Source organism: Mizuhopecten yessoensis, unplaced genomic scaffold (assembly GCF_002113885.1).
Source record: "Mizuhopecten yessoensis strain PY_sf001 unplaced genomic scaffold, ASM211388v2 scaffold10813, whole genome shotgun sequence".
Taxonomy (NCBI): Eukaryota; Metazoa; Mollusca; class Bivalvia; order Pectinida; family Pectinidae; genus Mizuhopecten; species Mizuhopecten yessoensis.
The window spans coordinates 189493-201766 of record NW_018408734.1 but is presented as its reverse complement, the minus strand read 5'-3'; the positions used below and the strand labels follow the sequence as shown (position 1 = coordinate 201766).

At 36.1% G+C, this 12274-nt stretch overlaps 1 protein-coding gene across 3 annotated transcripts; it reads left to right on the top strand.

Annotated features, from left to right (window-relative positions):
• Window positions 1–267: 267 nt before the first annotated feature.
• On the top strand, window positions 268–10034 carry LOC110462620 (transcription cofactor vestigial-like protein 2). Of its 3 annotated transcripts, none has more exons than XM_021516658.1 (4): window positions 268–496; window positions 1689–1977; window positions 8111–8521; window positions 8777–10034. In XM_021516658.1, exons 1-4 carry the CDS (start codon window positions 419–421, stop codon window positions 8821–8823), a joined length of 825 nt encoding a protein of 274 aa, XP_021372333.1. In that variant the 5' UTR covers window positions 268–418; the 3' UTR covers window positions 8824–10034. The 3 variants fall into 3 exon arrangements, with proteins under 3 accessions (XP_021372333.1, XP_021372335.1, XP_021372334.1); XM_021516660.1 differs by lacking the exon at window positions 268–496 and adding an exon at window positions 696–737; XM_021516659.1 differs by lacking the exon at window positions 268–496 and adding an exon at window positions 1177–1504.
• The last annotated feature ends 2240 nt before the right edge of the window (window positions 10035–12274 follow it).

Here is a 12274-nt window from a genome sequence, read left to right as displayed (position 1 = left end):
ATATTAGACCTGTTAAATTTATTTACACCTGGGATGTTTACACCTGTGATTGTGTACGTGATAGAGTAAACACAGGTATAGATATACCTATACGAGACTCCATCGCCGTCGCACACAGGCACACGATGTGACAGTGACGCGCGATAGCTATCTGTTACTGCTGCTGAGGGAAAATGGGCGAGGCTTGTATACATCAACACTTATGATTGGACCAACACATGTCAGATTTATGCAAATATCCCGCGCGGGTGGCTCGCGTGCACATTTTGACATGTAGCTTATCGGATTTCGACAAATGAGAAAGATACTTGAATTATTCTGTTACCTCTCAGGACTTGAAAGAAAAACACAGGTTATGTGCTATAGAATGGTAGAAACTCCACGAGAATGCATTTCTGAATAGTTTGGATCCGGCGGAATGAGTAACTGTGCTGATATGATGTATCCACTATACCCTCCGTACTTTCCACATAAAACCTCCACCAATGACATATCGGTAAGTACACATGCAAGTCTCAAATATTTCCATCATAAAGAATTTTCATTTGAAATTGATTTTCTTTCTTCTTTCAGCTTCCACTCTAAGCACGTGCCAATAGAAATAGTTTAAAAAGAAAGTCGGAATTTCTGATTGCATAGTTCCGCTTTCTGATCGCATAGTTCCTCTTTCTGTACAAACATACCGATCGGTCCACGCGCGTAGGGTAACACACGGCATGATTCGTAAAACGTTTGCGGTAAATATTTTCTCCGATACCAACAGAAATTCCTTGAGATGTCTGAGATTTTAGCCAGGAATAACGGTCATTTCTTTCCTCATTTCATACGATGTGCAAAAATATTTTCCGATACGTAAACCAAATGTTGTGGGACAGTGCGCGTCAAACCACCGATCACCTATCGCACGGGCACTAGGTTACCATCGTTTCTCGTCAGTAGGATTTTGTGTGATTTACTTGTGAAATTCTAGTTTTTGTGTAGATATATCGAACTCGGACCGCACCTGGATTTACACCATATTCACTCCCAGCTCATAATGTTAATGAACTTGCTTCCAGGAATTATGATGGTTTTGTGAAGTAAATTTCCTCGGGAATATAATTTCATGAATTCAGAACTGGAATGTTTTATAAAAAAAACTGTGTTTTGATTGTGAGAAAAAAATGTTCATTGTGTGTACCAGAAGACGTTATTAATTAAATAAAACCATGGTTTAGAAATAAATGATACCGACTTGACATCCTGAACGACTCTTACTGTAGAATGCGTTCCGTGTAATCTGTAAATAACGCCACCCAGACTACTTCACCTCTTCCATATTTGAATATATTCACTGACTTTTTATAATTTATTTCGTGATGGTTTTTAACACGATTGGACGCCTGTCGTAAGGCTAAAACGAGAGTCACTCCTCCACCCACTACATTTCTCACGCATGCTGGAATGTGCGACTGTTACTTGTAACACATATCCGACAAGGGAGATTTTATTTAAATTGAGAAAAGTGATTATGTTTAACAGTTAACGATTGTCGGTGGTTTTACGTCCTTGTAACAGTTTAGGTCAAATAAGACGGTTGTGATCTGTATTATTTATAAATATGTACATGTATATAATTTTTTGTTTATAAATATTTTACTTAATAATTTAACTATCGTGTAAGACATAACGATATTTTTTTCTCACAGAAATACGGTTCTACCGGAAGTGTGCCTGTGTATGACCACGCTAGCACTGCATACCCCTCCATTCCGGAAAGTGTCAACACTAACGTCACCAGGAATGCTGACGTGGGTAGCGCCAACATTGACATGGAGGCTCAGCCCAAGGCGTCCCACTACGTCAATCCGAACTGTGTGCTATTGAACTATTTCACTGGCGACACTGCGACAGTCGTGGACGAACATTTTTCACGTGCGCTTAGTCAGCCGAGCAGCTTCACGGCCGACCGAGGTACGACGCCCCTCCGTAAAACAGGTGAGCTTACTTCTTCACACATTTATATAACTGCTTTACTTCCAGTAAATTCACCAAGAACATCAATCTGAAGCTAATGACAGCTAAAGAGAAAAAAGGTTGATTGTCCGTCGATAACCAGGAGAAATGGTTTAGTGTTGCTTTTAGATCGTTCCTGATCTCTAATACTACGTAGACATGCCAGAGCACAAAAAACATTCAAAATGATAAAAGGTTTCCGTGAAGTTGTTATGAACATTTGTCTACTTGTTAATATTTATGTTGCTCTTCAGTTTATTTACCATTGATTTTTCTTACTTCTATTTTATTTTCATAATCTGCGAAGATTGAATTGAGGATACTAGCAATCCTCATAACTCATTAATACAACTTAGGGATTGAATTGAGGATAATAGCAATCCTTATAACTCATGAATACAACTTAGGGATTGAATTGAGGATAATAGCAATCCTTATAACTCCTTACAACTTAGGACGTATATTATCAGTACGTTTTCTACGCACTACGTTACCTAAAATAGTATATTTTGTTGTCCACGTTCGTTCTACTAGACAGATCGGATAAGACTTGTGTCCCAATTTTGTAGCGTTATGGTGCCAATTCTCCTTAATGCCGTGTATATACTACAAGTGTTCAGTGTTGCCTGATTTAAATAAAGATGGTTAAAATATTCATACTTGTAATATCAATCAGAATTTTCCTCTGTTTCGTCTTTTTGTTTCAATGTGAGGAAAAAAGTATTTATATAATTACGTCTATACATGGGAGTAAGTAGACACGTCTATACATGGGAGTAAGGAGACACGTCTATACATGGGAGTAAGTAGACACGTCTTTACATGGGAGTAAGTAGACACGTCTATACATGGAAGTAAGTAGACACGTCTATACATGGGAGTAAGTAGATACGTCTATACAAGGGAGTAAGTAGACACGTCTACCTCTGTTTCGTCTTTTTGTTTCAATGTGAGGAAAAAAGTATTTATATAATTACGTCTATACATGGGAGTAAGTACACACGTCTATACATGGGAGTAAGTAGACACGTCCATACATGGGAGTAAGTAGACACGTCTATACAAGGGAGTCAGTAGACACGTCTATACAAGGGAGTAAGTAGACACGTCCATACAAGGGAGTAAGTAGACACGTCTATACAAGGGAGTCAGTAGACACGTCTATACAAGGGAGTAAGTAGACACGTCCATACATGGGAGTAAGTAGACACGTCTATACAAGGGAGTAAGTAGATGTGGGAATGCCCTCTTCCCTCTATATAAAACTCGCGTCTATACAAGGGAGTAAGTAGATGTGGGAATGCCCTCTTCCCTCTATATAAAACTCACGTCTACACAAGGGAGTAAGTAGATGTGGGAATGCCCTCTTCCCTCTATATAAAACTCGCGTCTATACAAGGGAGTAAGTAGATGTGGGAATGCCCTCTTCCCTCTATATAAAACTCACGTCTATACAAGGGAGTAAGTAGATGTGGGAATGCCCTCTTCCCTCTATATAAAACTCACGTCTATACAAGGGAGTAAGTAGATGTGGGAATGCCCTCTTCCCTCTATATAAAACTCACGTCTATACAAGGGAGTAAGTAGATGTGGGAATGCCCTCTTCCCTCTATATAAAACTCACGTCTACACAAGGGAGTAAGTAGATGTGGGAATGCCCTCTTCCCTCTATATAAAACTCACGTCTACACAAGGGAGTAAGTAGATGTGGGAATGCCCTCTTCCCTCTATATAAAACTCACGTCTACACAAGGGAGTAAGTAGATGTGGGAATGCCCTCTTCCCTCTATATAAAACTCACGTCTATACAAGGGAGTAAGTAGATGTGGGAATGCCCTCTTCCCTCTATATAAAACTCGCGTCTATACAAGGGAGTAAGTAGATGTGGGAATGCCCTCTTCCCTCTATATAAAACTCGCGTCTATACAAGGGAGTAAGTAGATGTGGGAATGCCCTCTTCCCTCTATATAAAACTCACGTCTACACAAGGGAGTAAGTAGATGTGGGAATGCCCTCTTCCCTCTATATAAAACTCACGTCTACACAAGGGAGTAAGTAGATGTGGGAATGCCCTCTTCCCTCTATATAAAACTCGCGTCTATACAAGGGAGTAAGTAGATGTGGGAATGCCCTCTTCCCTCTATATAAAACTCGCGTCTATACAAGGGAGTAAGTAGATGTGGGAATGCCCTCTTCCCTCTATATAAAACTCACGTCTACACAAGGGAGTAAGTAGATGTGGGAATGCCCTCTTCCCTCTATATAAAACTCACGTCTATACAAGGGAGTAAGTAGATGTGGGAATGCCCTCTTCCCTCTATATAAAACTCACGTCTATACAAGGGAGTAAGTAGATGTGGGAATGCCCTCTTCCCTCTATATAAAACTCGCGTCTATACAAGGGAGTAAGTAGATGTGGGAATGCCCTCTTCCCTCTATATAAAACTCACGTCTATACAAGGGAGTAAGTAGATGTGGGAATGCCCTCTTCCCTCTATATAAAACTCACGTCTATACAAGGGAGTAAGTAGATGTGGGAATGCCCTCTTCCCTCTATATAAAACTCACGTCTATACAAGGGAGTAAGTAGATGTGGGAATGCCCTCTTACCATCACGGCTAATATTGTTACAGTATATGCTACCTTATTCGTTTCAATTTCATTGGGAGCTTTCACGAACGATAAGACTTATGGCATCGTATTTGTCAATTATCACCTAGCTAGGATTAATCGTGAACAGCTGATAAACTTTACCCTCGGCTCCACAGCATAACATGGCTCCCTGGGGCTAACAGAGCATTCGACCGCTTCCCTTCACTTCGGTAAGAGTTTCGGTGGCGGAGCTCGAACTTGGGAATAAATATCAGAAACGACGCGTCCTAGTCATCATCAGATTAAACTTTACATGGGTGGTAAACAGGAGATACTCTATCTTCATGATGACTGTATGATAAACCGGGCCACTTGTAACTTACGTTAAGAATACTTATATCATTTTCACTTAGCATTTCTAAAATTTCTTTATATCTTGATATGCTAATACGTATTTCTGTTCACAAGTTAAGTATTAAACATGATTTTTTTCACCAACATAAAGCTTCTTATTTTATCGTAACAATGATAGTAAAATCTAGTTTTGTCATCTGTATTAAATATACATTTACATTTATATGACGTCTTTATATAAAATATATGGCGTGTTTGTATTAAATATGTGATGTGTGTTTAATAAATATATGACGTGTTTGTATTAAATGTATGACGTGTTTATATTAATGTATGACGTTTTTATATTAAATGACGAGTTTATAATATTTTTTAACGTTTTTATATTAAATATATTTGACGTGTTGATATTGAATCACGGTACATTGTTTATATTAAATGTATGACGTGTTAATATTAATGTATAACGTTATTATATTCTAAATATGACGTGTTTGTGTCAAATCACAATATGACGTATTTACATTAAATGTCTGACGTGTTAATATCTAATGTATGACATGTTTGTACGACGTATTTATCATGTTCAATAACATGTGAATGAATATTATATTTGCCTCTTTTCTTAGCTTTTGATAGCATTTCCGAAGTTCGATCAATATTATTATTACCTTCATAACAAAATCACCTCAATTGATGTGAATGCGCAAACAACCATTTAGACAATTAAATTCCTAATTCAAATTACTGTGATTAAAACAAATCAGTAAATCTGTCTTTCTGTGTTTGTTTTTTACGTCATCATCTTCGTTGTAAAATATACGTTAACGGGAAATAAGAAATACTATACCAGACAAAAGAAGTTCAAAACCTATTGACAGGTTTGGAAAAAGTTAATAATCTTTTAACAACATATGTTACATTGATTTGTGTCCGGTACGTACCTATGAGTTATAATACATTATAATCCAGATAGTCTACTTCTAGACCGATACTGTACGTTGAAAAATTATTTACATTCGATAAATTCGGTGACACAATAAGTCGTCAAATCAACCTTTTTGGGGGAAAAGTCATCGATTGTAAATAAGACTCTATTGATACCTGTGTTGATACTTTTACAAAGACATGCACCAATTCTTTTTAATGAAGTATGATCTGCTATTCGAAATTTGAAATGTGGCAAAGCACATAGACTGGATGGTTTGTTAAATGAATGCTTTATTAACTATTATAACAAAAACATTGTCATCTAGGAAAAGATTGTATTGTTGTTTTGCAGATTTTCGCAAAACATTTGATTTTTTCGACAGGTTAAGCTTATGGCGCAAGTTGACTAGGCTTGGTATTCGAGGGAAAATGTTTTCTGTTATTAAGTCGCTTTATAAATCAGTCAAATCCTGTGTTTCAATTAATGGGAAATGCTCTAACTTTTTTGAAATCAATGTCGGTTTATTGCAAGGGGAAATTTTGTCACCATTACTGTTTTCACTTTTTATCAATGATTTTGAAATGTCCTTTATTGAAAACGGTGCAACATATTACGACTTCGGTGAGTTAAGTTTGTTTCTATTAATGTACGCAGATGAGTTGGTTTTCGGTATCTGTACAGGGCCTGCAGACTCTTCTTGATAGCCTTTTTGAATACTCTACAAAATGGAGTTTAGCTGTAAATACGGAAAAAACAAAAATTGTAGTTATTAGAAAAGGTGGAAGATTACATAACGATGAAAAATGGTATTACAAAGGAAGTAAAGTCGAATGTGTGGATCATTTTCCTTACCTAGGTGTTATTCTAAATTACAATAATAAATTCACTTCTATCCAAAATCAATAAGCTATCCAAAGACGAAAAGCTATGTTTGCAAAATTTTGAAAGTGTTCATCATTAAACTTAAATGTAAAAACTATGCTACATCTTTTCGATACATATGTAAGCAATATCCTTTTTTATGCAAGTGAAATTTGGTGTATGCACAAAGCTCCAGATATTGAACATGTACAATATGGTATATCTTGAATTGGGACGATAACCCCTAGTTTGTATGAGAAAAAATAGAATGATGAAATATTGGTTTAAGATCTTAAAAACTGAAAATTGTATCATATCCACTTCCTATAGATTTTTATTAAAATGTTGTAGTAAAATTGATTTCAACTGAGCTAAAGCAGTAAGAGATGAATTGAATAATCTAGGTCTTAGTGATATTTGGTTAAATCCATGTATTTCTCAGCAAAATGTGTTATTACCATTGATAAAACAAAGAATTTTTGATCAAGGCATACAATCCCTAAGGGCCTGAATGGAAAACTCTCAGAAAATGTTTATTGTATAAAAATATCATTGATTTTGGAGAATCATTACAATTTTACTTCACAAAATATATACCAATGATATACCGCATTTGTTTAACTAGAATCCGTACATCTATACATTCTTTGGCTGTAGAAGTTGGAAGGTATAATAATATACATAGAGAACGTAGATATTGTAAACAGTGTAACTCCCCCTCCGAAGTAGAGGACGAATTTCATTTTTTATTAGTCTGTTCTAAATTCCAAAATCTCAGATCACGTTTTATCAAAAGCTATTATTTGAAAAAAACATCTGTGTTTAAAGCCGTTCAGTTATTGAGTGTCCATAATATTAAAGAATTGTGTATAGTAGGAAAATTCATCTATGCGGCAAACAAATTAAGGGTATTATAATGGAATTTGATTGTCTTCATTCTCTGTACATTGTCCACGATTTGTGTATAATAAGTATTGTATACTGATGGGCCATTGGCCTAAAGTTCGAATAAAACTTGAAACTTGTAAATAAGTTTAATGTTTCACGTCAGTATAAGTGTTGAAGTAGACTCTCTGGATTTTTGACTACTTACAGGTTGTAACTTATTTAAAAAAAAAAAAAAAAAATATTTAGAATTACAACTTACAATTACAGTACAAAACACCTTTTAGGTGTTGTAATCGTCATTATAATCTACATCTTTAACGATTTATGTATGTACATGAACTGTTTCACATACGACATTTTAAGCAGTGTGGATTCTAACGCGATTGATATCAAGTTGTATTGTTCTCCTGGATCTGTTGGAGCTTCTCGAGTAAAGTAATTGTTGAAAAGTAAAAATAACAAACTGTTTCTTTACTTCTGCTTCGACAGATAAACCACTTATGTGTCACCGGAAATTACCGCCATCTTTCTGGAACAGTACATACCGTCCCCCAGCCACCACCAACCCATTGGGGCCCTCGGGGGGCGGACTGGATTACTCCAGGGACACGTACTTCAGTCCCTCATGGTACTCTCTACAGAACAACTGGCCGTACCGCCTTCCCTCCCACGGACACTCGGACATCGGACAAAGTTTGTCCTACCCGTCCCTAGACACTTCCAGCAAGTTGAGTAATCCATACCAATCATTTGTGTTCCCCGGCAGCTATGATTCCAGACCGTCCAAATTTGACTTTTCCAAAAACATGGATCCCCTTAGCGGATCTAGCGGTTACTATGGACTTTCACGATTAGGCATGGATTTCCCGTCAAAAAGCAACATTGAAAGCACCGTTTCTGGTAAGTACAGCCCTAACACATGTTTTCTATTGTTATGTTATTTTCACCTTTCATTTAAAATACTCTTTCTGTAAGAACAACCATAATACTTTATATACTGGTATTTGCGAAACTGGCTAAAAGTGCTTATTAACACATGGGTTCGTCAGATTCTTTATTGTGATCAGCTTCAAGGTGTACAAAGTTCCGTAACAAAGCCGTGAACACTTGTTCAAACAGCATTATCCATTTATCATTGCCATTTTGCTTTTCCAGGTCTGGAGTACCAGCTTCAGTCGGCACGAAGAGAACTCTGTTGGTGACATTTTTACAATGTCAAGAACAAACTTCCGGTGTCAAGTGCGCATGTGCTATGTGACATTGATCTCACGTGGGTCTTTCTTAGTATTCATAACGATACAATTCACGTCTACCCGCATTAGGATAAATCACGATCTTCATCAACAGAGACGTAACTGTGCACATGCGAGGATTTCGAACGACAGACATGTTACTGGACACGTAACTAATGTGACACCAGTTACATTTCACGTGAATTCAGAAGACGGCGTCGAATAATTCAGATACATTTGGAACATCGCACCTTTTAGTTAGGAACATTAAAACACAATTTGGTAAACATGTTAGTCTCTGTTCCAGCTATCTGATATTAGTGATTGTTGATAGGTGTGTTAAGGTGTCACAAGCTTACCGGTGTAAAGGGTAGATACAGGTCAGAAGGTCATGTCAGCTTCTGTTTTACTCCCCAGAGAATCGTTCATATTGTACAATGTTTGAAGGATGTTTTACATTATAAACAAATCGCATTCCTTGAACATACAGAATATTGCACGACATTTTATTTTTGCAAAGTGCTACAAAGCGTTACAGAAACAAATAATACATATATTTAACCGTCATAAAACGGGGTAATAATGTAAATTAGGATACGAGTGTATTCCCTGCCTAATCCAGGTCTCGATACGTTTTCGCATGTAAACGATCATAGTCCCCGAATATTGTACAATATGAACGGTTAAATTCAGATAACCCCTTATAATACTGTTGTACCTGTACATGCGTATGTAATGTTAAGGACACGTGTAGATGTGTTTATAAGGTGGGGTACAGGTGTAAATATGTATGTAAGGTGGGGTACAAGTGTAAATATGTATGTAAGGTGTGCTATAGGTGTAAATATGTATGTAAGGTGTGGGACAGGTGTAAATATGTATATATGGTGTAGGTAAGGTGTTAATTTGTATGTAACGTGTAGGGCAGGTGTAAATATGTATGTAAGGTGTAGGACAGGTGTTAATTTGTAAGTAAGGTATGGGGCAGGTGTAAATATGTAAATAAAGTGTCGGACAGGTGTACATTTGTGTGTAAGGTGTAGAACATGTGTTAATCTGTATGTAAGGTATGGGGCAGGTGTAAATATGTAAGTAAAGTGTCGGACATGTGTACATTTGTGTTTAAGGTGTAGGACATGTGTTAATTTGTATGTAATGTATGGGACAGGTGTAAATATGTATGCAAGGTGTCGGACAGGTGTAAATTTGTTTGTAAGGTGTAGGACAGGTGTTAATTTGTATGTAAGGTGTTAGACAGGTGTAAATATGTATGTAAGGTGTCGGACAGGTGTAGATTTGTATGCAAGGTGGGGTAAAGGTGTAAATTTGTTATTAGGTTGGGGGTGTATAGGTGTACCTCTAAGGTCGTAGGTTAGACTTCGTGTGGCAGTTTGATATTGCTGAGAACGCCGACCCATAGATATATCATATATTTAATGCATTCCTACCCTAGTATTGACCGAATCCATCGAGATACATGGTGTAAAATAATACCCACTTCTCAGTAACATAACTTTAACATCATTAGATTTTTTCTCATAATTTTCATTCTGCAATTCATTTTTGAATGAGAAAATATTTGTTTTACAATGTGAAACCGATCCAACCGACAAAGGATAACATGGAAAGGGTATGTACGTATGCTTCCCTGTGTTTGACTAACTACACGTAAACATGTGACCCACGTCAAAACGGACAATATTCCTAATCAACTAAGGAACAATTCACTTTGTTACATTACAATATATGAAGCCAAGTACCATTTTACCAAACTGATAAATCTATCACAGTAAGTTATGATACAATAGATAAATAACAGTAAGTTATGATACAATAGATAAATTACAGTAACTTATGATACAAAAGATAAATTACAGTAAGTTATGATCGATAGATAAATTACAGTTAGTTATAATAAAAAAGATAAATTACAGTAACTTATAATACAATAGATAAAGTATAGTTAGTTATAATACAATAGATAAATTAAAGTAAGTTATAATACAATAGATAAATTACAGTAAGTTATGATACAATAGATAAATAACGGTAAGTTATGATACAATAGATAAATTACAGTAAGTTATAATAAATAGATAAATTACAGTAAATTATAATACAATATATACATTACAGTATGTTATGATACAATAGATAAATAACAGTAAGTTATGATACAATATATGATTTTACACCGTAGAGAGTTTTGATCTACAAAAGAGATTAATCATTTACGTTATATTCTAACTTTTGGTTGTTTGTATTCCTCTTTTTATACATTCAATCTTATTCGTAAATGCGATGTAATTCCAATTTGTGATGTAAGATACGTGTAAATTGAACATAATTTATAGTAAATGTATGGTATGCATCGTTTAATGTCCTCGTTTTCATGGACAGCTAGGGCAGCCCGCGTTAATGACGTCACAAATGGTGGTCACGAGTCCCGCCCAGAATAGTGTCCAATCAGGGCACAGAGATCCAACTGATATAATTTCTTTGACGCCTCTATCTCAAAGAAACCTTTAAAATTCCTGGAATGGAGCCGAAACTTTTACACTTATCACGCTACTCTCTTTGATTTCTTCTGATTCTGTCCGTATAACGATAGATAAAACAGCCTAGATAGGCTTTTCAGGAGTCTGAAAAGCTGTTCTTAGCATTCCATTTTAACTAAATAGAAACATTCGTTCATTTGCGTCATTTTGAGTACTAAAATAATACAATAGATGTTGCTGACGACTCCTGCTAACATGTACTAAAGGCTCCACAAGGGTGGCACATATCACGATACATAAACAACGGTGTGGTCAGGAATATTTGTTCATTGATGAACAGCTAAACTACGGGTGTTTGTCCCGTCACTATTGAATATCCAGCCTATCAGATAACTAGTAACTTTTGCTGGTTTATATGTATGTTCGTGTATATTTATGTATATTTTCACAATGACAATCTCTGTATATTATATAGGTGTTTATATTTCATTATAATGATTTCTGTATACGTGGCTGTATATTTCACCATGAGAATTTCTATGAATGTGGCCGCATCTATTAAATGATGTTACCAAAGGTGTTCTATGTGATGAGAATGAAGAATAAAAAGAAAAAACAAAACAAAAGTGATGTTTTATTTGTTTATTTCATGCATTATTTTATACAGAAACATAAGCAGGTCCATTGTCGTGCTATTTGTCTGCTACTGTGTTTGTTGGTTGTAAAGAATCAAATTTTACTTCATCAATTTTGAACAACAAAGTTCAGTCAGGAACTTCATTGCTCGTGGCCACATTTCAGTGTCTACTCTAATGTTGCGAGACAGCTACCAAATTTGACATAGGAAACGGTTCCCAGGGATACAATGTACCTGGTCAGTGTATCTGCGGTACTATTTGATACAGAAAACAGTTTCAGGGCAC